Source organism: Mustela nivalis (genome assembly GCF_964662115.1).
Source record: "Mustela nivalis genome assembly, chromosome: 17".
NCBI lineage: Eukaryota > Metazoa > Chordata > Mammalia > Carnivora > Mustelidae > Mustela > Mustela nivalis.
Genome location: NC_139036.1, coordinates 41,699,771 through 41,727,612, shown reverse-complemented (window position 1 = coordinate 41,727,612; position 27,842 = coordinate 41,699,771). Strand labels below are relative to the sequence as shown.

Here is a 27,842-nt window from a genome sequence, read left to right as displayed (position 1 = left end):
ACATCATAAAGCTTGTGTTCCAGTCACAAATAGCAAGAGTAATCAGTTCAGATTTAGCAAGGAATTCAAATAAATGTTAATTAGGAGAATAGAGACTCTTTACAAGCATCTAAATGTCAAACCAATCAAAGGATAATGGGTACACTAATGTAAACAAGAACCAGGAAAGAAGCCTTCTGGTTGGACCAACACCCACTGGGGAGGGTATATAAGAGCCTCAAAGCAAGAGGAGACATTCACACCTTAGAAGCCTTATCTGTCGTTACAAGCAAATCAATTAAAAACACAGATTCCCAACACCATGGCTTGCTGTGTTCCCTGCTGCTGCAGTGTCCCCACCGGCCCCGCCACCACCATCTGCTCCTCTGACAAATGCTGCCGGTGTGGAGTCTGCCTGCCCAGCACCTGCCCTCACACCACTTGGTTACTGGAGCCAACCTGCTGTGACAACTGCCCCCCACCCTGCCACATTCCTCAGCCCTGTGTGCCCACCTGCTTCCTGCTCAACTCCTGCCACCCCACCCCAGGCCTGGAGACCATCAACCTCACGACTTTCACTCAGCCCTCCTGTGAGCCCTGCATCTCAAGCTGCTGCTGAATGATGGCTGCTTTGCTCCGTGCCTGACTTTGAAAGAATCAACCCAGAAGCTTTAGCGTTCACCTGTCTCTGTACCTGCAACTAATTGCCTCTGCTTTCCAAGTTGGAACAAGGATGACGTTATCCCTGCCAACCCTGGCTCAAAAAGAAACCAAGAGACTCTCAATGGCCAAGTGGTAGATATTAGTGATCAAGGGCAATTTGAATAGGTGGATGCTATTGGCTTCCCAAAGTTTTTCATTTCCTAATATTAAAGATTATCTTTCTTTGGGTGCTTTGGGAATTCTGTTTCCAGAGTTGGGTGGTATCTTTCTGGAAACTGAAGAGCTTCTTGATGATCATACAATAAATTTTACATCTCTGGCATAGCACAAATGTCTACAATTATGTTTGTTTATTCCTATTAATTCATTAAATGTACTTCTCAGCCTTTTAAGAACTGAGAACATCTGCAAAACTAAAAAGTGTGACTGCAAATATTTCCTTGCTTTTATTGTTCTTGTTGCTTAAAGAAAACGAAGTGGTCTTGCATATAAGATGGTCCACTATTTCAGCATACTTGCAAATAGACTTTTCCTGCCTTGTCTTCCCAAGAAATGGTTTAAGGTAAATTGGGAAGAACTGAACATGACATGAAGACATAACATATTAACTCCCAATGACCTAATGTGCTTATGCAAAAAAAAAATTAATAACTTTATAACGTCATTATTCACTCAGTAAACAGTTATTAAATACCTGATTATGTGCCCCATATTTTATTGTTCCTGCTCAAAAGGAACAGATTGTCTAGCAGGTCAGGCAGATACAAACACAATACCCATTCATTCCTTCATACATTAACAATTATTTATCGAATGCTGGGCACCATATTATAATAAAAAAAATAAGTTCTACTAGAAGTATTAGCAAAGTGCTGTGACACCATAAAATTGAGGACAATTGAGAAATTAAGATTGTCGCCATGGTGATAAACAGGGGAAAGACAAAGACAAATTGACTTGAGCTTGTGGTCAAAGGGATTTGAAAGAGAAGAAGGTGTCAAAGATTAGGTAGTGGGGTTTTGTCACCTACAGAGCACAGGAGCAGAGAAGTAAGAGAGAATTAAAAAAGGATTTGTGGAGCATAACAAATAGCATGGAGGACATGGGGAGTTAGAGAGAAGAAGGGAGTTAGGGGAAATTGGAAGGGGAGGTGAACCATGAGAGACTATGGACTCTAAAAAACAACCTGAGGGGTTTGACTTGGCAGGTGGGTGGGAGGTTGGGGTACCAGGTGGTGGGTATTATAGAGGTCACAGATTGCATGGAGCACTGGGTGTGGTGAAAAAATAATGAATACTGTTATGCCAAAAATAAATAAAAAATAAATTTAAAAAAAAAAGGAAATACTGTATTCTGCTCTAGATATGTGAACTTTGAAGCACAACTGTTTCTAAATGGGAAATTAGTGAGCTGGAATTTGCCCAACAGTGTTCTAGAGAGAAAGAAGATGTATGAGGGAAGGTGCCCAAGTCTGTGTAAATGTTCTTATTAAGTACTTGCAAAGGGCTGGGTTGCTTGCCCGTAGGATAAAATTCCATGAGGCTCACAAGAATGGCTTCTGGGGATAAAGAGGTGAATGGAGATACCAGATGTCAATCAGTACTAACAGACACCGAAGTTCCAGTACATGCAGAGATGACAAAGCTCTCAGTGCCTCTGGCATTCAACTGATGTTCCGGAAAGACACACCAAAAAGAGTAAAAAAAAAAAAAAAAAAAAAAAAAAATCACAAATTGAGAAAAGAACACACCAAATTATTCTCGCTCTAGAAAAGTCTAAAACCAAGCCTGAGACAATCAAGAGAATCTTCCAGTGATTTAACTTCCTGTCAGAACAAAACTCAACATTCAACAATACCAAGACTTCCTGAAATATATCCTCCAGAATGAATGACATATTAAAAATTGTCAAACAGGGGTGCCTAGGTGGCTTAGTCAGTTAAGAAACTGACTCTTGCTTTTGGCTTGGGTTGTGGGCTCAGGCTGCAGGCTCTACACTCAGAGGGGAGTGGCTTCCTCTCCCTCTGCCCCTCTCCCACTGACCCACATGCTCCCTCTAATAAATAAATAACTCTTAAAAACAAAAAGAAAAAAGAAAACCCCACAAAAATTTGTCAGACATACGAAGAAGCAGAAAAATGTCATCCATAATAAAAAAAAAATCAGCCAATAGAAACAGGTCCATAGAGACACAGATATTAGAATTAGCAGACAAGAATTTTATAACAATTACTATAAAAGTCACTATAAGTATTTTCAGGGGCAAAGGGAAAGAGGAACGCAGTGTGAAAGGAAAAGAGTAAACAAGATGAAGAAGCTCACCAGAAAAGTGGAATTTTAAATTTTTAATAAAATTACAAGCTAAATTAAATTTAAATTATTTACATTAAGTGAGAAGCAAATAGAAATTCTAGAACTAAAAAGTACAATCTGAAATAAAGAATTCAGTAGATGGCCTTAACAGCAGATTGGAAACTGCCCATTAGGAGTGAGGTCAGTGAAATAAGAGAACTCAAAATAATCATAGATCAAAATTATCAAAACTAAAACAGAGAGAAGGGGACTGAAAAAAATGAACAGAACCTGAGCAGCCTCCTGTGGGACAGCACCAAGTGACCCAACAATTATGAAATAGGATTTCCAGAATGATCGGAAAGTGGGGCAGAAAGTTGGGTAGAAACAGGCTGATTTTTTTTCCAAATTTAGTGATATAACTTATTAAACTACAAATTGAAGACTCTCAACAAACCCCAAACAGGTAACACAAACACACACAACCACACACAACCACCTAGATATACCACAGCCAAACTGTTGAATAAAAAAGCTCAACAGCACGCCTGAAAGAAATAAGAGGAGTAAATACACATTAAACAGAGGGCAGCAAAGAGAAGAACGTCTGACTTCAATTCAGACAAAAAACGGAGGTCAGAGAACAATCAAATCTCATTGTAAAGGTCCAGGAGGTGGGGGGGGGGGGGGCTCGGTTTTATAGTTTGTAAAAACCACTTTTTTTTTTTTTAAGATTTTATTTATTTACTTGACAGAGAGAGAGATATCACAAGTAGTCAGAGAGGCAGGCAGAGAGAGAGGAAGAAGCAGGCTCCCCGCTGAGCAGAGAGCCCGATGCGGGGCTCGAACCCAGGACCCTGAGATCATGACCTGAGCCGAAGGCAGAGGCTTTAACCCACTGAGCCACCCAGGCGCCCCTGTAAAAGCCACTTTAAGAATGAAAGGAAAATGAAAACATGTTGGGATAAAGCTAATAAAAAGCATCCATCTGAAAGATCACTTTGGAGTTCCGGTTCAAGGTGACGCCTGAGAAGCTGTTGCACGCCCCTCTTCCCACAGATACCCAGGGTTACAGCTCCATCTGGAACAACTTTCTCTGACAGAAACCTAAGGGCTGGCTGCGGGGCACACCAGGTCACCGAGGCGGGTAGGAGGCTGGGGCACCACCTGGCCCCCACCGCTGGGGTGACGGTGGGGGTGGGGTGGGGTAGGGGGGAAGGGGTGGGACCCGCCACCAGGAAAGAACTGTAAACCCCGAGCCTCTCCCAGAGTAGCTGTGCGTTCAAACCCCACATCCGGAATCCCAATTTTCAGACACACACTTGAAAGACAAGCCCCCAAAACATCCAACCCTTCAAACCAGCGGAGGCTCGCATCCCCAGCCCCACGCGACGGCCGTGAGAGAAAGGGCTCTCAAGGGGCCCGCGCCTGGACTCACCCGTGCAGGGCCCAGCTCCAGCAGCCCATGGTCCCCGGACTTCGACAGAGGAGGCGCTCCCGCTTATATTAGAGCGTGGGTGTCTGAGGGGGCAGGCGCTACTCCACACACACACCCCTCAGCGACAAGCACCGACCGGAAGTTGGTGGGCGCCATCTTGGCGTGCTCCGGTTCGTGTTCCCGAGCTGCAGCGTTTCAGTCCTCAGCTGGTGCCCGGGTTTTTGCAGCCACAGCTGTCTAGCCGATGCGTCCTGATCACCTGGCTCTGGAGGCCAGCGGGGAGCTTGTGCTCCTGGCTACATGGGACTGTAAGAATCCGTGTCACCCAGTCACCCCGTCTGGCACCCCTATTTTTGGCAGTGCTACAAGGGGACACCTCCTGTGGCCCGTGGAGCTTACATTCATGTGTCCCAGAGGACTGTAACCAAAGGAGAAAGAGTTCTTACCCAGGAGCTTGGTCTTTCTAAGAAGCCTGTATCTGGGGCGCCTGAAGGGCTCAGTTGTTAGGCGTCTACCTTTGGCTCAGGTCAGGATCCCAGGGTCCTGGGATCCAGGCCCCTGTCGGGCTCCCTGCTCCTCCGGAAGCCTGCTGTTCCCTCTCCCCCTCCCCCTGCTTGTGGTCCCTCTCTCACTGTGACTGTCAGATAAATAAATTAAAAAAAAAAAAAATAGAGGCCTTTAGCTAATCATATCTACACCTGAGGGGCAGGTTTCTAATTAAACACATACATCTGTAATCCTTTCTAGGAATCTCAGAGGGTAGGCGCTATCTTCCCCTTCAGGCTCTGCAGCACTTCAGAGCACCACTATCCCCTGAGAGGGAACTTTACACATGTCCTGTGCCCGAGGGACACCCTAGATTATTTCACACTTTTGGGTTCCACGGGACTGTGGCAACACTGTGGCAACAGGGGAGACAGTTCTTGGCAGGCTGCCACCCCAAGAAAACCACAGGGATGAGCATTTCCCCGCCCCCCACTCCCTCCTCTTTCTGTGAAGAAGAGGCGGGTTGCTTCTCCTGGGAGGACTCCAGACCCAGCACACATTTTGGGTTGAGTGGCTCTCAAGGAACATAGACTACGGACACCATCTTGGCAGGCACTCTGCCTTTCTCCAGCTCAGTGGTACGACCCAGAAAAGGGCCTATACACTCATCTTGAGCCCCTATTTTTGAAACTGTGGCTCAGTGGACACCTCCAGATCACCTGGCTTTGCTGGCTGGTTAGGCCAGACTATACACAGTCTCACAGGACTGTATATATTTGCCTACTTTAAAAAGCTAATGCCTAGGGGTCTGGTTCCCAGTCACCCTGAGTCTAGATGCTGACTAAGATCCTCCTCTTTGGGGCACTGACAGGTCTTGGCACATCCTTAATGCTGGGAGCTATTAAAAATATAATAGGCTACTTGCACAAGCACAGAGTTTTAAACACAATGAAGAGCCAGAGCAGAGCTGAACAACAAGGTTCATCTCCTACATAAGGCCACTCCTACATAAAGCCATCTACTGTATAGAACCTAGCATAAAGGTAAAGCAAGATGAAGAAACAGGGGATTATCTTCCAAATGAATACGTAAAAATAAAATGGACTAAAGACTGGAATGTAAGATCTGAAACCATAAAACTCCTAGAAGAAAACATAGGCAGGAAGCTCCTGGATATAGGTCTGGACTATGATTTTTAAAATTTGATCCCCAAAGCAAAAGCCACAAAAGCAAACAAGTGGTACTACATCAAACTAAAAAGTTTCTGCACAGCAAAGGAAATCAGCAACAAAGTGAAAAGACAATCTGTTGAATGGGAGAAAATATTTACAAATCATATATCTGATAAGGTGAAATGTTCAAAATGTATAAAGAATTCATATAGCTCCATACCAAAACACAACCCAATTTAAAAATGGGCAGAAATTCTGCCTTTCTTTTTTTTTTAATTTTTTATTTTTTATAAACATATATTTTTATCCCCAGGGGTACAGGTCTGTGAATCGCCAGGTTTACACACTTCACAGCACTCACCAAAGCACATACCCTCCCCAATGTCCATAACCCCACCCCCCTTCTCCCAACCCCCCTCCCCCCAGCAACCCTCAGTTTGTTTTGTGAGATTAAGAATCACTTATGGTTTGTCTCCTTCTCAATCCCATCTTGTTTCATTGATTCTTCTCCTACCCACTTGAGCCCCCATGTTGCATCACCACTTCCTCATATCAGGGAGATCATATGATAGTTGTCTTTCTCTGCTTGACTTATTTCGCTAAGCATAATATGCTCTAGTTCCATCCATGTTGTCGCAAATGGCAAGATTTCATTTCTTTTGATGGCTGCATAGTATTCCATTGTGTATATATACCACATCTTCTTGATCCATTCATCTGTTGATGGACATCTAGGTTCTTTCCATAGTTTGGCTATTGTGGACATTGCTGCTATAAACATTTGGGTGCACGTGCCCCTTTGGATCACTACGTTTGTATCTTTAGGGTAAATACCCAATAGTGCAATTGCTGGGTCATAGGGCAGTTCTATTTTCAACATTTTGAGGAACCTCCATGCTGTTTTCCAGAGTGGTTGCACCAGCTTGCATTCCCACCAACAGTGTAGGAGGGTTCCCCTTTCCCCGCATCCTCGCCAGCATCTGTCATTTCCTGACTTGTTGATTTTAGCCATTCTGACTGGAGTGAGGTGATATCTCATTATGGTTTTGATTTGTATTTCCCTGATGCCGAGTGATATGGAGCACTTTTTCATGTGTCTGTTGGCCATCTGGATGTCTTCTTTGCAGAAATGTCTGTTCATGTCCTCTGTAAAAATGGGCAGAAATTCTGAATAGACATTTTTCCAAAGAAGACATACAAATGGTCAATAGATACATAAAAAAGATGTTTATATCATTAATCATCAGGGAAATGCAAATTAATACCACCATGACATACCATCTCACATCATTCAGAATGGATAGTACTAAAAAGATAAGAAATAACAAGTGGTGGCAAGATGTGGATAAAAGGAAACCCTTGTGCACTGTTAGTGGGAATGTAAATTGGTGCAGACACTATGGAAAACAGTATGGAGGTTCCTACAATATGGTCCAGAAATTCCTCTTCTATGTATTTGTCTGAAGAAAATATAATTTTTATATAATTTTGTATAATTTTTATATTTCATATAGTTCTATATTTTATATATATTTGTTGTATACAAAAAAGATACATGCACTCCTAGGGTCTCCTGGGAGGCTCAGTCGGTTAAGTGTCTACCTTCAGCTCAGGTCATGATCCCAGGGTCATGGGATTGAGCCCATGGGATCAAGACCAGGGTTATGGGACCGAGCCTGTGCTGAGCAGGGAGCCTGATTCTCCGTCTTCCTCTTTCTCCCCCCTCCCACTTGTGCTCACTCTTTCTTACTCTCTCTCTCTCTCTCCCTCAAATTAAAATCTTTAAAAAAAAAAAAAAGATATGGGCACCTGGGTGGCTCAGTGGGTTAGGCCTCTCTGCCTTTGGCTCAGGTCATGATCTCAGGGTCCTGGGATTGAGGCCCACATCGGGCTCTCTGCTCAGTGGGGAGCTGCTTCCCCTCTCTGTCCCTGCCTGCCTCTCTGCCTACTTGTGACCTCTCTGTCAAATAAATAAATAAAATCTTTTTTTTTATTAAAAAAAAAAAGGATATATGCACTCCCATGTTAATTGCAACATTATTTACAATAGCCAAGATACAGAAACAACCTATACCATGTATGGAATATTATTCAGGCATAAAAAAGAATGAGATCTTCCCACTGCAATAACATGGATAGACCTCAAGGGCATAATGATAAGTAAAATAAGTCAGATGGAGAAATATAAATGCTGTATGATCACTCACGTGTGGAATCAAAAACAAACAAACAAATAAAACCAATTTGATAGTTATGAAGAACAGATTGGTTGCCAGAGGCAGGGAAGTGGGGAGTTGAAGAAACGGGTGAACTGTTTTATTTCTTTAGTTTAAATATATTGATTTTTAAAAATAAATCACTTTTTAATATAAATGAAAATAACTAAGTAAATACATTCTGAAGTTTATAATCTGGAAAAACTATAATCAACAAAGACAATAGCCTTCTAATAAAAAAGCATATATTTTTGTCATGATCAGACATTAGAAAACTATTAATAAATTTTACCAATACCATTTTTTCATGTATCTTAGCCAATAATCATCATGATGCTAACACTGTTAAATGTTATCTGTAGTAATCCTTAAATGCTTTAAATTTCTTTTTAATTCAGAAGTATAATATTCTGTTAAAAAGAGATGGGAATTGAAGAAAAACAACTGTGAGAACAACTAAGAAAAAGTACTTCCAGAAAAAAACTTTCATTTGTGTTATAGCATGTAATAACCACCTTAGGAAGTTTTCTTTTAATTTTTACTTTTTGATAATTTTAAGTCAAACAATGATTTTATTGCCACTTTTTTGTAGGACCTGTGCATTTACCCTAATGGTATTTTCATCCACTGAAACCAATTGCCTTGGATTACAAAATGTTATCCCTCTGATGAGGGAAACACTGAATGAAATGCTTTTGGTTTAAAATAGTAATTTTGCCACAGGAAGAAACACTGGAAATGGTAAAAATTTAGGACAATGGAGAATGTGTTGCAAAGGGGCATATACTTTCTCCTGGATAAATAAACCAAGAAAAATAGGCAAAAGACTTGAATAGTTGCTTCGCAGAAAAAGATATCGAAATGGGCAATAAATGCATGAAAAGTTGCTCAGCATCAGTCATCAGAGAGATATAAATTAAACTATGAGATTAGTTTAGATTAGATTAGTTTAGATTAGATTATTTAATGTGAATGTTGTGTGGCTTTATTCTTGAAGAACTGTTTGAATGATGGTATTATACTAGAATCTGAGAGAACACTTTTACACGGACATGTTTATAATTAAACTATGTGGCAATAACAAATATTGATGAAGATATAGAGGAATTAAATCTCTCCTACATTATTGGTAAGAGTATAAAAGGGTATGTATAATCACTTTGGGAAAAGGCCTGGTAGTTTCTTATAAAAAGAAACATATACCAACTGTATGACACAACTAGTCTACTCCTAAATATTTATGAGAAAGAAATGAAATACATATCCACAAAAATATTTGTACAAGAATATCTATGGGAGTTTCATTCATAACATCCCTAAAGAAGAAATATTCCAGATGTTCATCCAAGGAGAATTGACACATTGTAGCATATTCATACAATGAAATACTCCTCAGCAACTTTGTGGATTTTTTTTTTTTTGAAAGAAGGGAAGAAAGAGAGAGAGAGAGTGCTGGTATAAGTGACAACATGATGAAATAAAAACTGTGACACTGAGCCAAAGAAATCAAATAAAAAAGTACACACACTGTGATTTTACTTATGAAACTCACAAATAGGGAATACCAATCTCTGGTAACCAGAATCAGAGGAGTGTTTACCTTTGGGAGGTGGGAACTAAGTGAAAAAGGGTACATGGGAACATTCTGGTATCATGGAAATGTTAGGTATCTTGACTGGGGTGAGGGTTACATGGATATATGCATTTGTCAAATTGCATTTCAATATATGTAAATTTCATCTCAACTTAAAAATTTTGGAAGAAAAAAAGAATATGTACGTGGCAATTACGGAGGTATTGGGGACCAAGGTTGATTAACTGGAGACCCTACATGGGCATCATTTTACTATTTATAAAGTGAAATATATCCATATTGTTTATGCCTTGACAACTCCATGTAGAAGTGACAGGTTATTATTTTTCCCTACAGTGAGGACTAAGTAAGTCCCAAAGGAGTTGCATGACTAGATGAAGACAACAGAGCTAGTTAGTAAGAGCACTGGAACGAGAATGTAAATATGACCAGGAGGATGTCACTGTTCGTCCTCCACCTATCTTCCTTGTCCTGCAGCATTCAGCTTCTTTCCTTAGCAATTATGTGTCAAACAGAAACCTCTACTGAGCCAAGTGTTTATATTTTTAGCAAACACTTATTAAGGGCCCATTATATTGTGTCCCAAGTGCTGAGGATCAGACAAATAAGATATGCTGGTCTTAGAAGAGACTTTTCCTAAAAGGAGAAAGAACAGTAAACACAAAATACTGATAATGGTAAGAGATGTGACAACTGCTGTAACAGACATGTGTGCGATGGGAAAGCCTCCATCTCGGTGTGAGGAGCTAGACATCGTTTCAGCCGTCTTAACAGGTGGTTTCATCCAGGGTGGCAGAAGAGCAGTGGACCAAGGAAGCACCACCTACAAACCTTGAAGGATGGCTGCAGTCTGGGGTTTGTGAGACAAAGTATCGGGAAATTAGCCTAGAAAGGTAAACTGGCACCAGATTGGAAAAGGTCATTTGCCAAGCCAGGAAGTTGGGATGTTATAGGTGGAAAGTGGCAAAAAAATGGATTTGCATTTTATTAAAGTGATTACAGCCCTTGTAGGTGAATGTTCTGAGGTAAGGGGCACATTACAAGAAGAAACCATGATGTCATGTTATCATGACCATTAACAGCATCTCTTTATTTTCTCTATTCCCAATGTCCCCTCCTTTGAGGATGATATGCCATAAAAAGGAATTCTGGGCAATTTCAATATTCTTTTTGTTGTTGTTTTGTTTTTGTTTTTTCTTTTTTTTTTAATTTATTTTTTATTTATTTTCACCATAACAGTGTTCATTATTTTTTCACCATACCCAGTGCTCCATGCAATCCGTGACCTCTATAATACCCACCACCTGGTACCCCGACCTCGCACCCCCCCGCCCCTTCAAAACCCTCAGATTGTTTTTCAGAGTCCATAGTCCCTCATGGTTCACCTCCCCTTCCAATTTCCCCCAACTCCCTTCTCCTCTCTAACTCCCCATGTCCGCCATGCTATTTGTTATGCTCCACAAATAAGTGAAACCATATGATAATTGACTCTCTCTGCTTGACTGATTTCACTCAGCATAATCTCTTCCAGTCCCGTCCATGTTGCTACAAAAGTTGAGTATTCATCCTTTCTGATGGAGGCATAATACTCCATAGTGTATATTTGTTTTTGTTTTTAAGTAGGCTCTACACCCAGCATGGAGCCCAGCATGGACATTGAATTCATGACTTGAGATCAAGACCTGAGATGAGATCACAAATCAGACACTTAACCAATCGGGCCACCCAGGTACCCCAGCAATTTCAATTTACTAAGATAGGAACTAAAGCTATAGATTGTCATACAACACTACCTAATTAATCAAGCCCAAAATAAAATAGCCCTGTGTGCTGGTGCTCTCACTACTTTCCTCTCTCTCCATCCTCTCTCTTTCCATATATAACATTTTACAAATAGAAATTAGCTTAAGATTAAAGGAAATATTTCTTATTTTTACCTGCAGTTACTTTAAAATAATGACACATTGCTGCATTTTCATTAACTGGAATCTACAATAGACAACCAAGACATGGATTCTTTTCCAAGAAATCCTTCCTTTAATTCATTAGGTTACTGTGGAAATAAGAATTTTCCTTCAGAGATTTGCAATTTCTGATTTTCAAATGTTTTTGAGTCCTTGAACTCATGTCCTCTGCAAAAACCATCAATATACCGTCAGCACTCCAAGAACATGAAATGGGCAGGAGATATAAATGGACATTTCTCCAAAGAAGACATACAAGTGGCCAACAGACACATGGAGAAAAGTTCAACATCACTTGCCTCAGGGAAATACAAATAAAAACCACAATGAGATAAAACCTCACACCAGTCAGAATGGCTAAAACTAACAATTCAGAAAGCAGATTTGGTGAGGATGTGGAGAAAGGGGAACCCTCTTACACTGTTAGTGGGAACGCAAACTGGTACAGCCACTCTGGAAAACAGTATGGAGGTTCCTCAAAAAGTTAAAAATAGAGCTACCCTACAACCCAGCAAGTGCACAACCCAGCAAATAAATAAAGGTATTTATCCAAAGGATACAAAAATAGTGATTTGAAGGAGCACATGCACCGCAATGTTTATATTAGCACCATCCACAATAGCTAAAATATGGAATGAGCCCAAATGACCATTAACTGATGAATGGATAAAGAAGATATGGTGTGTAAATATATAGTGGGATATTACTCAGCCATCAAAAACAATGAAATCTTGACGTTGGCAATGATGTGAATGGAACTACAGTGTATTATGCTAAGTGAAGTAATTCAGTCAGAGAAAGACAAATACCATATGATTTCATTCATATGTGGAATTTAAGAAACAAAACAGATGAACACAGGAGAACAGAAGGAAAAATAAAATAAGATAGAGAAAGAGAGGGAGGCAAATCATGAGACTCTTAAACATAGGGAACAAACTGAGGGTTGCTGCAGGGGAGGAGGGTAGGGGGATGGAGTAATGGGGTGAAGGAAGAGGGCATTAAGGAGGGCATGTGATGTAATGAGCACTGGGTGTTATATGCAACTGATGAATCACTAAACACTACCCCTGAAACTAACACCACACTATGTGTGAACGAACTTGAATTTAAATAAAATGATGAAAGAATAAAAAAGAACATTTAGCATTGTTGAAATGTAAAGAGAATCACTAAAATCAAACCCAACTCCACTCTGAATAATAAAACCCAAGAGTCTACAATGATACCTCCCTGAAGGTTCCCAATCCTATCTGATCTTGGAAGCTAAGCAGAGTCAGTCCTGGTTAGTACTTGGATGGGAGAGTAATAAATCCTAAGAGGCTATTTACACCCATCTATTTAAAATCTCTTGGTTTGTTTTTGGTTTTGGTTTTTCCATTATCACCTACCTAGGTAAGAGTGTTCAGAGTTAGAAAAAAAGAAACTAAATTTTTCTGGATCATGAAAATTTTAACTTTGTAAGAATAGTGGGGTTTTTTTTCCAAATTTTAAAGTATCTGGAGGCAATCTGCTTTCCCACCCTTTGAAAAGGAAATAAATACCACAATTACTCCAAGCAAAGTAAAAGAGATTATTCTACATACTGGAGAGGAAATTCAAGACATAGTCTTAAAAAGTTTTATCTCAGATCCCTATCCATTTGGTACTGCACCAGGGATTTCAACCAATGGAACTGCTGGTCTGGAACTCACCTTATACCATTTTATTCCCCAGTCCCATTATTTCAAATTTTTATACTTGTGGCCTTAAAAAAGAAGTAAATAAAAGAAAACAGAGTCTATCTCAGGAGAGAAGCCTTCTGTAACTTCTTAGCCCCTATTCTGAAGTATAACTCATGAGGGCTTAGTTTCCCAAGAGACTAAAAGATTATAACCTACAAATCATATTTCATTAGGGTGCCTGGGTGGCTCAGTGGATTAAGCATCTGCCTTCAGCTCAGGTCATGATCCCAGGGTCCTGGCATTGAGCTCTTCATTGGGCTCCCTCCTGAGCAGGCAGCCTGCTTCTCCCTCTCCCTCTTCCCTCCTCCCTGCTTGTGCTCTCTCTCTCTCTGTGTGTGTGTGACTCAAATAAATAAATAAAATCTTTTAAAAAAGAAATATTATTTCACTCTTATTATTAATACAGGTGAAAAACAGTATCCTAATCTAAAATATGAGCCATAAGAATGTGGAAAAAACAAGTTTCAGGAAATCAAAAATCACCACTCCAGATCTTAACAACCAATTTGTATTTTTGCGTTGAGGACACAGATTATGCCCATCAGTTATGTAAATTGACTTTTCAATTTGCGCACAGGTAGACATGGTTCATACACACACATGCACGCGCACACACACACACACACACACATACTTTAAACCCAGTTCACACCTCACTCCTCTACCATGTGAACACAGCAAGACCAAAAAAGCATTACAAAGATTGATAACAACATAGAACATTTTATGATGGTGGCACAAACAAATAAATAGCATTTAATGATAAGTGATATGAATTTTTAAAGGATACATAAACAATTTCCAATAGATAAGAGTAAAATCTGTGGGAATATTATTTTCGTTATTTGTAATCAATTGTATCTGTAATTATTGAGTGGCCAAATTTTTTCTGCCTTTCCATATTCTACCAAAAAGACAATGCTTCCTATGAAGATTTTCTGAACCAAGCATTTAATCCTACTGGCACATGGAAATAGTGTCCTTACTTGGTAACCTGAAGTTATGCCTCTTTTATGAGGCATAAAACTCTTCTCAGCAAACAAACAACACTAATGAATGTTCATATGAAAACTGGCACCAACAATGATAAACAGAACATCTGGTATATTCTGTAAATACTCATTTTGTGGGCTGTATAAAAGTCTCAGGAAGCAAAGAGACCTTGGGAGCCAGTCAGTTGGAGTTTCACAACTAGTCTTTGTTCTTCACATCTAACAGGATGACTTCTGACGGTTCCCCCACGTGCTGCTCTTCTGAATCCTGTGCCAGAGCTTCTGACTGTGCATTTGCTTCAACCTGTTCCGTGGACACCACTTGCCTCCCCAGCACCCCTGCTACATCCAGATGCCAGACTCCCAGCTTCCTATCCAGGTCTCGTTTGCCGACTGGTTGCCTCACACCATGCTACTTGGCTGGGACTTGTAATCCGTGCATGGTGGGGAACTGTGCTTGGTGTGAGGATGGAGTGTTCAACAGCAACGAGAAGGAGACAATGCAGTTCCTCAATGACAGACTCGCCAACTATCTGGAGAAGGTGCGTGGCCTGGAGGAGATGAATGCGGAGCTGGAATGCAGGATCCGAGAGCAATGTGAAGAGGACCTCCCACTGGTGTGCCCTGATTATCAATGTTACTTCGACACCATCGAAGAGCTCCAGCAAAAGGTCTGATGTCTCTCATTGCCCTAACCTGTGATTTGCTTTATCCTTATACTAAAAAAAAAAAAAAAAAAGAAAGAAAGAAAGAAAGAAAAGAAAAGAAAGTCTGTTCTATGGAAGTCCCCCCCCCCCCGCCCCAGGGAAAGGAATCTTCCAAGAAGTAGTGTGATTTAGAGGAAAAGGTGGTGGGCTGAGCATCAGCAACCATCAGCATTAGCCATGGGGCTCCAGTAATCATGAAGTGGCCCAAATAAACTCACTCACATCTAGACTATGTCATCCAGAGAATGAGAAGAAAACTGTATGTAACACTGGATATTTATGCTGCTATCTTTAACATAGATATTGAAATGTCATCTTTTTAATCGTGTAATATCATCCTTGTAATCATTATCTTTTATTACTGATGAATTTTTAACATTGTGGATGGGGATACACTCATAATACAAACTACCTCGGGAGAAAAATCCAAGTTCAACTGCCAGGAATATTGCAAAATGTCTTAGATCACTGAAAAATCTTTTTTTTCTATTTCTTTTATAAATTGGTCCTGCTTTTCTCTTCATTGAAGTGACATGGTTAATAAGAAAAATAGGCTGAAAGCTATTTTATACTTTCTTATAAAGACTTCTAAAAGATGGCATAGTTGTTAAATAAATAGTTATTTACATTTCTTTCAAAGAGCCCTCTATTACATATAACTAACTTACTTACCAGATCTTGTGCACGAAGGCAGAGAATTCTAGACTTGCTGTACAGCTTGACAACTGCAAACTGGCTGCCGATGACTTTAGATCAAAGTAAGTTAAATTTGATTTGAAAATAATTTATGGCTGCCCCTCTCTCTCTCTTTCCCCCAAAGTCTCTCACACATGCACGCATCTGCACACACCACCGATATTCTCTATATAAGCTTTACTTTAAGCTAAGAATGCTCACAAAACTCACATTTGTTATTTGGGATATGGCTTCCTTGAGTCCTTGTGTCACTCACCAGCATGCCCAGCACCATACGTGGTGTCTAGCAAAGTAATCACCATCTTGTATCTCTTCGGCTCTCAAAGGTACGAGTCTGAACTGTCTCTTCGCCAGCTGGTAGAGACAGACATTGGCGGCCTGCGGGGGATCCTGGGTGAACTGACTCTGTGCAAAACTGACCTGGAGGCCCATGTGGAGTCTCTGAAGGACGATCTCCTTTGTCTTAAGAAAAACCATGAAGAGGTGAGGAAAGTGGTAAAATTGCGGAACAAATGTAGAAGTGACAAAGTCACACTGATAGATTTCATGTTGTGTATATAAATCTAACTTGGACAGATATTGCTAAAGCTGGAATGAGATTACTCGAAGCACCGTTACAGGATTTTTGTTCCCTTAGTGCCCACAGTTCTTGGTCATAACGCTTTGAAGAATGAAGAAGTAGACCAGATAAAGAGTGGTGGCAGCAAAGCAAAATTTATTGAGTGATAGTATAAAGCTCCTGGAGAGGGAGGGGAACCGAGAGGGTTGCCGTTTTCCCTTTCCAGTTTAGCAGTTTCTAGAAGCTCTTTCCAGAAACTATCTTGAGCATCCTGAGTGTGGGCCTCCTGTGGCTTGGCCACTAAGGTGCGCTGATCAAGGCTTTGATGAGGCACCTGTCTACCTATCAGGTTATTGTTCATGTGTTGCTGGTCTTTGGGGCTGATATCTGGAGACTAACTGCCTCAATTTGAGATAGTGACCAGTGTTTTATGGGTAATTGTTTGTTTCAGGATATTTGGCAAAAGTCACTTCTGCAGAGGCTGCCAGATGGGAGGCTATTAAGGTCTTGTCCTTGCTGTAAAACAGGATGCTAGCACGGTTTTGTCTTAGCATCCTGATCCCAGTTTTCTTGTTGGGGACCCTGGCCCTCACGACCCAAGTATCCAATTAACCTCTAACAGCACTAACATTGTCCAGGCTGATCACTCCAGCATATCTCTGGATGTACATATGGAATGGCCCCCAGCCAGTAACACATGAAAGAACCACTGTTTACCTGCCATTGCTTTTGTGAAGGAGGCAACTCTATAAATGGCTTTCCTTGGAGGCTTTATGCCAGATGTACCTCTAATCCATAAAGTGTGAAAATCAGACTGATAAACACAGGGTATGAAGGCCATTTCAGAATGGGGATAACATTTCAGAATGGGGATAATATTTGGGCCACTATTTTGAAATATTCTGTCTCTATAAACCTTTTCATAAAATATGAAGTATATGATTATCTCACATTGATGAGGCTACAGAGTGAAAAGTTGAATGATGTAACATCGTATATTTTCCCTTTGAGCATGTGATGATGATAATAGCATTTACTGAGACCTTCCTCTGTGCCAAGGACTTTCATAAGTGATTTATATGAATATTAACTTGTATCTCACACAATAACTCTCTGGGGAAGGCAAAATTATTATACCCATTCTGCAGATGCAGAAACTGAGCAATAAAAAGAGATTCAACCTAAGCTATCTGACTCTAAATCCCACATTTTTTACTCACTTCTCCAGAAACAGGATGCCCTTGGGATGTCAAAGTGAATTTTCTTCTCCAACCCTCTGTGGCTTTCTTTACTCCATTTCCTCTTTCAGGCGGTCAGCTTGCTCCGGGAACAACTCGGTGACCGACTCAGTGTGGAGCTGGACACTGCCCCCACCATCGACCTCAACAGGGTCCTGGATGAGATGCGTTGTCAGTATGAAACAGTGCTGGCCAACAACCGCAGAGACGTGGAAGAATGGTTCGCTGTTCAGGTCAGCATCTGGAGCAAGAAAAATGACAGGCTTCGTCCTTCTTTGCATCCTCTGATCATACCTGTGTTTCAGACTGAGGAGCTGAACCAGCAGCAGGTGTGCAGCGCAGAGCAGCTGCAGGACTGCCAGGCAGAGATCCTGGAACTGAAACGTACAGCCAATGCTCTGGAAATCGAGCTCCAAGCGCAGCAAAGCCTGGTATGGGAAGGAAAGACAGCTCTGTTTTTCTCACTAAACAATCAGGCCCTGAGATGCTATCCCCTCTTCCATAACCCCAAGGAGAGACCCACAGTTCACAGGGCAGAAAGTCTGAATTTCTAATTTGCAACAGCTGTATTCCCTTGTTTTCCCCCAAATACTGCTGCTTACCTAGCTAGAAGCAGGGGTAATAGGTCAACAGCTTTGTACTGTCCCAGCAGGATGCCTAACCCTCCCTCCTGGCCTTGAGCATGATCCCCAGCACCTTCCAGAGTCAGAGAGAGAGAGAGAGAGAGAGAGCGCATGCAGGAGGGTAGGAGCAGGATGAGAGTGGAATCTCTGAGCCAAAGGCATTCAAGTATTCTAGTGGGTTTTAACTCTGTTTTGATATGGGCCATGTTCCCAAACTCATCATCATATAAAAGAATGGTATTCACACTTTGCATTCTACCACTACCCTAAAATTTCCCAGGATCCACACCTCAACCAGACCCTTCACTGCACCGCACACCACCAAGCAACCAGAATACCATCCACTGGGGGCCCCTGGCTGGCCCAATCAGAGGAGTGCGCCTCTTGTTCTCAGGGTCGTGAGTCTGAGCCCTACACTGGGCATAAAGATTATTTAAAATAAATAAACAATTTAAGAAAAAAAGAATACCACACTAGCCGCATCCAGTGAAACACCGCTGTCTGTGCCACGTTACAGCCTAGGGAGACTGTCTTGGTGAATAATAGCTGCACCTTCATCCTCTGAGAGCCTAAAAGCCTCACAGTAGCTTTACGGGGTAAACCCCTTTACTAACCCCACTATATAGATGAGGAAGACTGAGATTCAGATTACATAGGGGTCATGCAGTTTTTTAAGAGGCAAAAGTGGAAGCTGGATCCAGCTGGTTCAATCCCAGAGCCTTTTCTCTGAACCACTCTTTAGGGCTCCTCCCCACCTCAAGCCCACACTCAGTTTCTTTTCTCAAATGCTGTTGACCCTCCTGAAGCTACATCCGAGTATGTTGCAGGTTGTAGTGAGCACAGTGATGGTAGGAATAACTAACCCTTATACAGCTTTTAAAATTTTTTCCAGGCACTATTCAAAGTGCCTTACACATATTAATCCATTTAATCCTCACAACCATCCTATGAGTTAAATACTTTGCATTACCCATTTTTTAATAGAATAAAACGGAGGCTCAGAGAAGCTAAGTCATTTTCTCAAAGTCACACAGCTGCACTAGGGTAGAGCAAGGATTTGAAAGCAGCACTCTGGCCCCAAGACTATGCTAAACAGCCCTCCTGAATACACTCTTTTCCTTCTGCAGACTGAATCTCTGGAATGCACTGTGGCAGAGACGGAGGCCCAGTACAGCACCCAGCTGGCCCAGATACAGTGCCTGATTGATAATGTGGAGAACCAGCTGGCCGAGATCAGGTGTGACCTAGAGCGGCAGAACCAGGAGTACGAGGTGCTGCTGGACACAAAGGCCCGGCTGGAGTGCGAGATCAACACGTACCGTGGTCTCCTGGAGAGTGAGGACAGCAGGCAAGTTCCACATGATTATTCTCCAAATCCCCCAAGTCACAAAGAGGCTCATGCAGGAGAATCCTGCTTCCTCAAGGTCTGCCCAAGATGAAACCTCCCTAACGCATTAAAGAATCTCCTTACAAGGGTAAAATACAAACAAACAAAAAATAGCTCAGGCTAATCACATTGACAGTAGAAGTGTTCAAAAGTATTCAGAAGTCCAAAAGCGGAATGAGTATCATATATAAGATTCCATGCTGGCGATCTCCCTTTGTTCCTGTCTGGCACCAAAGGGAAATCAGGAACATGCACAAGACAACATCTGCAAGTGAAGTAAACATGTAAAATTGTATTCAGCTGGCGTAGCTGCAGTGCATGTGGAACTGCAATGCTGGGTCCAGGCTTGACATAGGCTTAAGTCAAATGTTACTCGGCGAAGAGTGTTCAGAAGATCATTTGCAGGGCAGATATTGGCATGACCTTTCCTGAGTTGAAATTCTATCCAGCTTTCCCTTGTTAAACCTGGTTCAAAATTTCCACAGGCTCCCCTGTAACCCGTGTTCTGCCATAAGCACATCAAGCAACACCTGTGAGCCTTGCTCGGCGTATGTGATTTGCACGGTCGAAAACTGCTGTACGTGAGCGCTAAACCCCCCGTGTGTTGGATGGAGGTATCAAAGTCGGCGGGGTCCTGAAAAGCAAAAGGGGCAGCACAGACAGCTGCACCTGAAAGTCAAGAAGGCATTTCTACCCTAAACTTGTCCTCTAAACATCCTCACTATATTTCTGCTTTATCATTTCCTCTCCCGCCTGCTTGTGATATTAGAGCAGTCTATAAAACTTTCTTGCTCCAAATAAAATGTGTTTCATTCCTTTAACATGGCAAACATAGCTTTGTGGCTTATAACTGTGGATATACTAATGATGTGATGCCAGGGTAATTGCCTATGCCTGGCTTAATGCAAAATCAAAGTGGAACTGAAGTAGGAAACTCTATCCTTTTCTACATGGACATGTATAGAAGGAGTTCACCTGGGTTGTCAAACACTGAAATGGCCATTTTATTTTTGGATAAAACAATAAGACCTTCCTCAGTAAAATCTCATAGAGTCCTAATTTTTAGTTAAGAATATAATATCCTTGGGGCACCTGGGTGGCTCAGTGGGTTAAGCCTATGCCTTCAGCCCAGGACATGACCTCAGGGTCCTGGGATCGAGCCCTGCATCAGGCTCTCTGCTCAGCAGGGAACCTGCTTACCCCCCCCCACCCTCTCTCTCTCTGCCTGCCTCTCTGCCTACGTGATCTCTCTCTGTCAAATAAATAAATAAAATCTTAAAAAAAAAAAGACTATAACATTCTTGTAGCTTTAACAATGCACTAAATAAAATGCCAGTAATTTTAGCACTTAGTGTTGCATAAAATTTTTAATCTAAAAATATAATGCATCACTCATTTGTAAGAACAAGCAAAAAGCCTTGCATTCTAGTGTCTGTGTATATAGTCCACCATGAGAACTCTCATGTGAAACAATGGCCTCAAAATTTACCTGCTCTAAATGCAAGAAGCATTCATGACCCAAGGACTCGGGCTTCTCATAGTATGTATTTGGTATTTACAACTCATGGATTACTTGCTAGCCCTACAGAGGTGGTATTTTCTCCCTATATCTCAGCTACTGATCTCAGTCTGGACCTAAAGCCCAACCTTTCTCTCTCCTACACAGCCTCTTTCCCAGAAGGCTCCAGCCAGGACAACACTGTAAAGGGAACTCCTTTCTATTACTCTCAGACTTGCTTTTTCAGCATCTGGAATGTGCTGGCTCCCCAGTCCCTGGGGCAGGAAAAGAGGCTGTACGAGGGTCTTGAGCTAGAGATTAAAGACCTGGTTACTCCTAACTGCAAGGGGACAAGAAAGAGTTATCTTCCCATGTGCCCCAAAGGAGAGGAGTACCAAATATGGGTGAGTGCTGAATTCTCTCCCACAGCAGCCTTGAAACACCTAGATGAAGAAAGGTGGAGGAAACCTCAACAATAAATCTGCTCTGGGGAAACAAAGCAAGGAGAGCTTGGAGAATGGTAAGGGATACAGTTTGGCTAGAGTGTAAGCATCGGGTACAGGAGCCAAGGGATATGAGGTAGAGTCAGCTGGGTCAAGACTGTGGGGGGTCTTAATTGCCTGGCAATCAAAAATTTGTACATTGCTTTGTAGGAGAAGCACTGAGCATTTCCTCACTGGAAAATGGTGCTATTAAGGCAGATAAAGAAGCTCTTCAAGATAGACTATGTCATAGAATACTCACAGGTTAGTCAGATTGCCAAAAGTTAACAAATGAGCTGGTGGTAGCAAATGAAAGTGACACCCAATGTTGTCTCAAAAAAAAAAAAAAAAGGTAATAGAAGAAGGAAGAAGGGGCACCTGAGTGGCTCAGTCGGTAACTGTCTGCCTTAAGCTCAAGTCATGATTGTAGGGTGCTTGGATTGAGCCCCACTGCCGGCTCCTTGCCCAGCAGGGAGCCTGCTTCTCCCTCTCCCTCTGCCTCCTTCTCCCCTGTTTGTGCTCACTCTCAGTCTTTCTCGCTGTCAAATAAATAAATAAATAAAATCTTAAAAAAAAAAAAAAGGAAACGGAAGGAAGGAAGAAGCTACCTTCATGGCTGCAGTGCTATATACTTATGAGTAAGACATTTCCGATCAAATACACTTACAGAGAAGTGTGTAAACCTGGCGATTCACAGACCTGTACCCCTGGGGCTAATAATAAATTATATGTTTATGAAAAAATAAAAAATTTTAAAAAAATACGCTTACAGGGAAAGGAAAATTGATCAAGCAGTACCAAAGATGTCCAAGATGAAAGAAATGAGGAATATAATTGATGAAATATGATACTGAAGAAATCATAGAGGAGTCAGCTCCAGAACACAAATAAAGCAGTCAGCCATGGAAGGAAGGAAAACCTCTACCCAAGACACTCAAGAGAAGAAAAGTGAGAAGATGAAGAAAAGGGTATGAAAACAAAAATACAAAATAATTGTCAAATTCTGATTCTGAAAGTGATACACCCAAGTAGTTGTAGAATGCGTAGAAAAAAATAAAGAAGAAAATAACATTAATCAAAGTTATAAAACTCAAAGTCCTTTTTATGTGTTTTTAAAATGATTACAATTTCAAATGCTATTATTTTTGGAGTCAGATTTATCCATTTTTTGTGGTTTCTTGATTTTGAGTCATTGTCACTCTTAATTTATGATTAATTTATAAAAATTTTATAAATAAAATTAAGGGGCGCCTGGGTGGCTCAGTGGGTTAAGCCGCTGCCTTCGGCTCAGGTCATGATCTCAGAGTCCTGGGATCGAGTCCCGCATCGGGCTCTCTGCTCGGCAGAGAGCCTGCTTCCCTCTCTCTCTCTGCCTGCCTCTCCATCTACTTGTGATTTCTCTCTGTCAAATAAATAAATAAAATCTTTAAAAAAAAAAAAAAACTTTGTTCACCTTTAAAAAAAAATTAAAAATTTATACACTCTAAATTTATAAAAGAATTCTCTTACGCTTTCTCTTGGCACATCTATGACTTCCATTTTTCACAAGTGAATCTATGATCCACTTGTAATTCAAGTATATGAATAGAGTAATGAGCATTACCAGAGCGACTCAACTGTATCATATCTTAACTTTCTGTATTAATATCAGTTTATTGGGATCTAATTTTCATACGGTAAAATGCATCAATGGAAAGTATGCAGTTCCACAAAATTTGAAAACATACAGTCATGTAATCATCCAGATCAAGATACGGACTAGCATAGCAACCTTGAGAGTATCTTCATGCTCTTTCCCAGTCAACTCACTTCCCACATGAGAAGACAATCACTGCTCTGATATCTAAGGCTACAGATGAGTTTTACCTGTTTTTGAAGTTAATATAAATGTAATCATACTGTTTGTACCCTTTTGTGCTTGACTTCCTCAGGCTGACATAATGTATGAAGTTCTTCCGTGTTACTGCGAATACCAATAGTTCATTCTTTTTTGTTACTGAGTATCAATCTATTCTATGAACATACCACAGTGTGTGGATCCATTGTCCTCCTTGTGAGCACTTGGGTTGTTTCCAGTTTGGGTGCTATTGAGAATAAAAATGCTACAAGCATTTTTATACAAGCCTTTTTGTGTATATACATGCACTTACTTCTCTTGAGCACAGAACTAGTCATGTATCTGCTGGGTCAAAGGAAGGTCCTTTATAAAATAGTGAATCCTTTCACCCAGCAAGTGGCCTGCCCTTTTGCTTTCTTAGTGGTATATTTTAATCAACAAAAGATTTTAACTGGAATGAAGTGTTATGTTTCTTAGTGTTCTCCATGTGCTAGAAATCTTTGCTCACCACAAGATTATGAAGATACTCTTCCATGTTGCTTTCTAAAAACTCCATACATACAATCTTCACATTTAAGTGTTTAATCCATCTTGAATTAATTTTTATAATTAATTTAAATTATTAAATTAATTTATTGTTTATTATATTAATATTTATTATAAATATTAAGTAATTTAAATATAAATTAATGACTATTTATTATTAAATAAATGAATATTTATTATTAAATAAATTTATTTATTATTAAATAAATTTTGTGAGGTAGAGCTCAAGATATAGTAATTTCTTTTATACAATTTTTTTTTTTTTAACGTTTGGAAAATTGACCCGTTTTAATTTTTTAAAAACAAAAAAAACACAACACAACATCCAATTATTTTTACCATCTACAATTCAGTTATATCCAAACATTCTAAGACCAAACAGAGTCCCCTGGCCAGAAGCAGGGGCTGAGGACGAGACGCTGAAGACACACGAAGGTGAAGGCTAGAGGTGAGTCCCAGCTGCAGGTCACAGGTCTTCCAACACGCACAGGCGCCTTTTGGCTCACAGTTTGTTCACGTGTTTTACAGGAAGCTCTTTCAATTTCATCCCAGACACCAGATTTCTTCAATGATACACAGCTCCACATTTGTGTTTCCATCCAATTGACGGGAATAAAAAGCAATTTTTGTTTTTGTCTTGTTTTGGTAGCGCACAGAGGTAAAACTATCCGCCAGATTCCTTTAGTAATAAATGAGGAAAGGAGAGGTAAGAAAAGATCTGGGCTGTGCTGGGTGCTGGTTTCTACTTGTCTCTTTCATGTTGACTTCTGAAGTGTTAAATCACACTCATGCCACTACAATGATTAGTAATAGTAATCTTTTTGCAGATGATAAAAAGGAAAAATACCCAATGGACATAAAAATGGTCAAAAAGATTTTACTGCAGGTCAATTTTTCTCCCCCCAAAGAAGATACAAAATGAACATCTAATTGGGATGGTAACTCCGTTAGACATTCCAATTCACCCAGTTGCTTGTTTGCCATAGAAGTAAGTTTGATTAGTAATGTTATAGCAGTAACCAGATGTGTTAATGGCAGCTTATTTGAGGTCCATCAATCCTTGGAATACGTGTAGGGAAGCATGGCTGTCGTTCTCTGACTGCCCACATCTGAACACATTCAGCTACCATGGAAACTACAAAGGAAGGAAAAATAGATTTATTCCAAGATTCATGTACTGGGATTTTTTCAGCGCCCTTTCTTCTATAAAGCCCCGGAGTGGTGATAATGTGCTAGGGACTGCTGTGTTTCCTGGCATGAGCTCCCATCCTCTGAGGGTCCTGAGAAGGATAGTGGATTGGTCCTGGAGCCCTCATGAAAGGAGGGGGTGGTCCCATTGGGTGGAACATGTGTGGCCCAAAACCTGGGGGAGGGGGTGGGGCAATACCAGGAGGCGGGGGCAGTGCGATGTTCACTACAGCGGGAGGTCCACTGGGGGGGAGGTTGAAGTAGTTGGCAGAAGCTTCTTCTGCTGCTGCAGGAGGAGGAGGAAGAGCTCCTGGCAGTCCTGGAACAGGCTCAAGCTTGATTCCAGAGTCTGTGGTTCCGTCCTTCTCTTTTTCTTTTCCTCTGGCTGCTTGGGACCTTCCCCATTTCACGTTGAGTCTGCGGCCATTGACAATCAACTTATTAAAGGACTTCTCTGCAGCCACCTCTGCAGCCTGCCTCGTGGCAAACTGGATGAACGCACACTGCTGTCTCTGCACGACAGTGATCGTCCGGATTTCCCCAAACTGGTAGAAGTGATTTCTTAGATCAGTCTCAGTAATGGTATCGCCCAGGCCACCAACATATAACGTGGTGATAGTCTTGTCCTCTGGTGGGTCCAGGCGAGGCATTGTTGAAGCCCTCTTTAGAAGCTTATCTGCCACAGGATCATTGATTCCATAATATCGGTCTTTAATGTTCTGATCAGCAAGGGGATCATCTGGATCTGTTGGCTTCTCATGTCTGTATGGGCACTCCTCTCCTCTTTTACATTCTCCTTTTACCCAGAAGGAGCAAATGTGGGGTCGATTCCTCTTGTAGTAGGGTGTGGTCCGGGCCAGCTTGAGCAACATATCACTGGTGGAGGTGGCTTTCCCCAACATGCCAACTGGCCGCGTTCCATCAGAGTTAGAAATTTCTCTCTCCATATTCTGCGTGTAGTACTCTTTGTTAACATCTGACTTTGGCATGTCATCCTTAAAAGATAATCCCGCATCACGGACCTGGATGGGCAGGCCATATTCCAGATCCAAGAGGCAGGTCTGACAGACATTCTTCAATTTACTGCAGGTCTGGCACACTTCAGTTTTCTTGAAACGCATGCGGACCCCGGGGCACCAGCGAAACACTGTGAATGGCCTGGCACAGATTTTACATTCCTTCCCATACTTCTCTTTGGTCATTCGGATATACGGATTTTCTCCGAGACACGTCTGGCACAGAATGGGGAAGTCCGCATCCTCCCAGTTCTGCCTGTTGTAGGTGTTGGAACCCAGAGAGGTCGCCATCTTGAGAGCGTCTCTCTTTTATACAATTTTATACAATTACCTCAACATTTATTGAAAAGGCCATCCTTTTCTCATTGACCTATTTGGGAAACTTTTTCAAAAATCAACTGACCACTGGGGTGCCTGGGTGGCTCAGTGGGTTAAAGCCTCTGCCTTTGGCTCAGGTCATGATCCCAGGGTACTGGGATCGAGCCCCACATCAGGCTCTCTGCTAGGCGGGGAGCCTGCTTCCCTTCCTCTCTCTCTCTCTCTGCCTGCCTCTCTGCCTACTTGTGATCTCTGTCTGTCAAATAAATAAATAAAATCTTTTAAAAAAATTAATTTAAAAAATCAACTGACCCGCATGTATATGAGTCTATTCCTAAAATCCGTACTCTTTTTCACAATTTGCCAACCCTCATGCCAATATCACACTATCCAATTATTGTAGCAGTATAGTAACTTGTATGAATTTTTACTCTCACCAGCAATAAATGAAAAGCTGTATACAGTACATTTGTTATCAAACTGCGATTTTTTCCAATCTGATAGTTGAAAAGATAAAATGATTTCTCAGTGTACTTTAAGTTTACATTTCCTTTTTTATTAGTGACATGAAGCATTTGTTCTAAGGCACTTTTTAAATTGAATGCCTTTTGTATTTTCTTTCCGGTCATTATCTACAATGTTACTGCAAATATGCTTTCCCAGTTTGTCATCTGTCTTCTGATTTTAGAGGTTGTGTTTTTACCAATGTAGAAGTTATTCGGTGTCGTCAGTTTATAAGTTTTTATGGTTTCTTTATTTTGGTCATTATTAGAAAGGCCTTCTGACTTTAAATTTATAAAAAAACTCTCATGTTTATTAGCACAATTATTATTTCATTTTTTTGCATTTGAATCTTTGATCAATTTGTAATTTGTTAGGCTCCTGGGTGGCTCAGTCAGTTAAGCATCTGCCTTTGGCTCAGGTCAATGATCCCAGGGGCCGAGGATCAAGTTCTGCATCAGGTTCCCTGTTCAGTGGGGTGCCTGCTTCTCCCTCTGTACCTCCCCCTGGTTGTGTTCTCTCACTATCTCTCTCAAATAAATAAAATATTTTTAAAAAATTTATAACTTGTCCTACTATAAGGCACGAGGTATGATTCTAACATTTCCTGCCCTACCTTTGACCTCAAGTGATATAGAATTGTCCCTAAACTACCTATCACAGTCTGTCTTTTCCCCCACTGATTTTAAATGTCACATTTATCATATACTAAATCCCAATCTGTAAG

General features: G+C 41.1%; 2 protein-coding genes and 1 pseudogene across 3 annotated transcripts; 2 read left to right on the top strand and 1 right to left on the bottom strand.

The window, feature by feature from the left end:
* Positions 1–301: 301 nt before the first annotated feature.
* On the top strand, positions 302–598 carry LOC309851204 (keratin-associated protein 3-3; the record flags this gene model as incomplete). Its single annotated transcript, XM_082706082.1, has 1 exon — positions 302–598. The coding sequence occupies one exon, from the start codon at positions 302–304 to the stop codon at positions 596–598; it is 297 nt and encodes a 98-aa protein (XP_082562208.1).
* Positions 599–9,732: 9,134 nt separating this feature from the next.
* Positions 9,733–20,494, top strand: KRT40 (keratin 40). The gene is made up of 6 exons (XM_082706087.1): positions 9,733–15,190; positions 15,902–15,984; positions 16,249–16,405; positions 17,791–18,150; positions 19,470–19,690; positions 20,215–20,494. Exons 1-6 carry the CDS (start codon positions 14,747–14,749, stop codon positions 20,312–20,314), a joined length of 1,365 nt encoding a protein of 454 aa, XP_082562213.1. The 5' UTR covers positions 9,733–14,746; the 3' UTR covers positions 20,315–20,494.
* A 3,927-nt stretch (positions 20,495–24,421) lies between these two features.
* LOC309851184 (pre-mRNA-splicing factor RBM22 pseudogene) lies at positions 24,422–26,595 on the bottom strand (annotated as a pseudogene). Its single transcript has one exon. The product of its transcript is annotated as a pre-mRNA-splicing factor RBM22 pseudogene (transcript).
* Positions 26,596–27,842: the final 1,247 nt, after the last annotated feature.

Coding starts and splice junctions, on each gene's coding strand:
- KRT40 (XM_082706087.1), top strand. CDS start 14,747: ATGACTTCTGACGGTTCCCCCACGTGCTGCTCTTCTGAATCCTGTGCC. Junction 15,191..15,901: donor TCGAAGAGCTCCAGCAAAAG/GTCTGATGTCTC, acceptor CTTACTTACCAG/ATCTTGTGCACGAAGGCAGA. Junction 19,691..20,214: donor CTGGAGAGTGAGGACAGCAG/GCAAGTTCCACA, acceptor AAATTTCCACAG/GCTCCCCTGTAACCCGTGTT.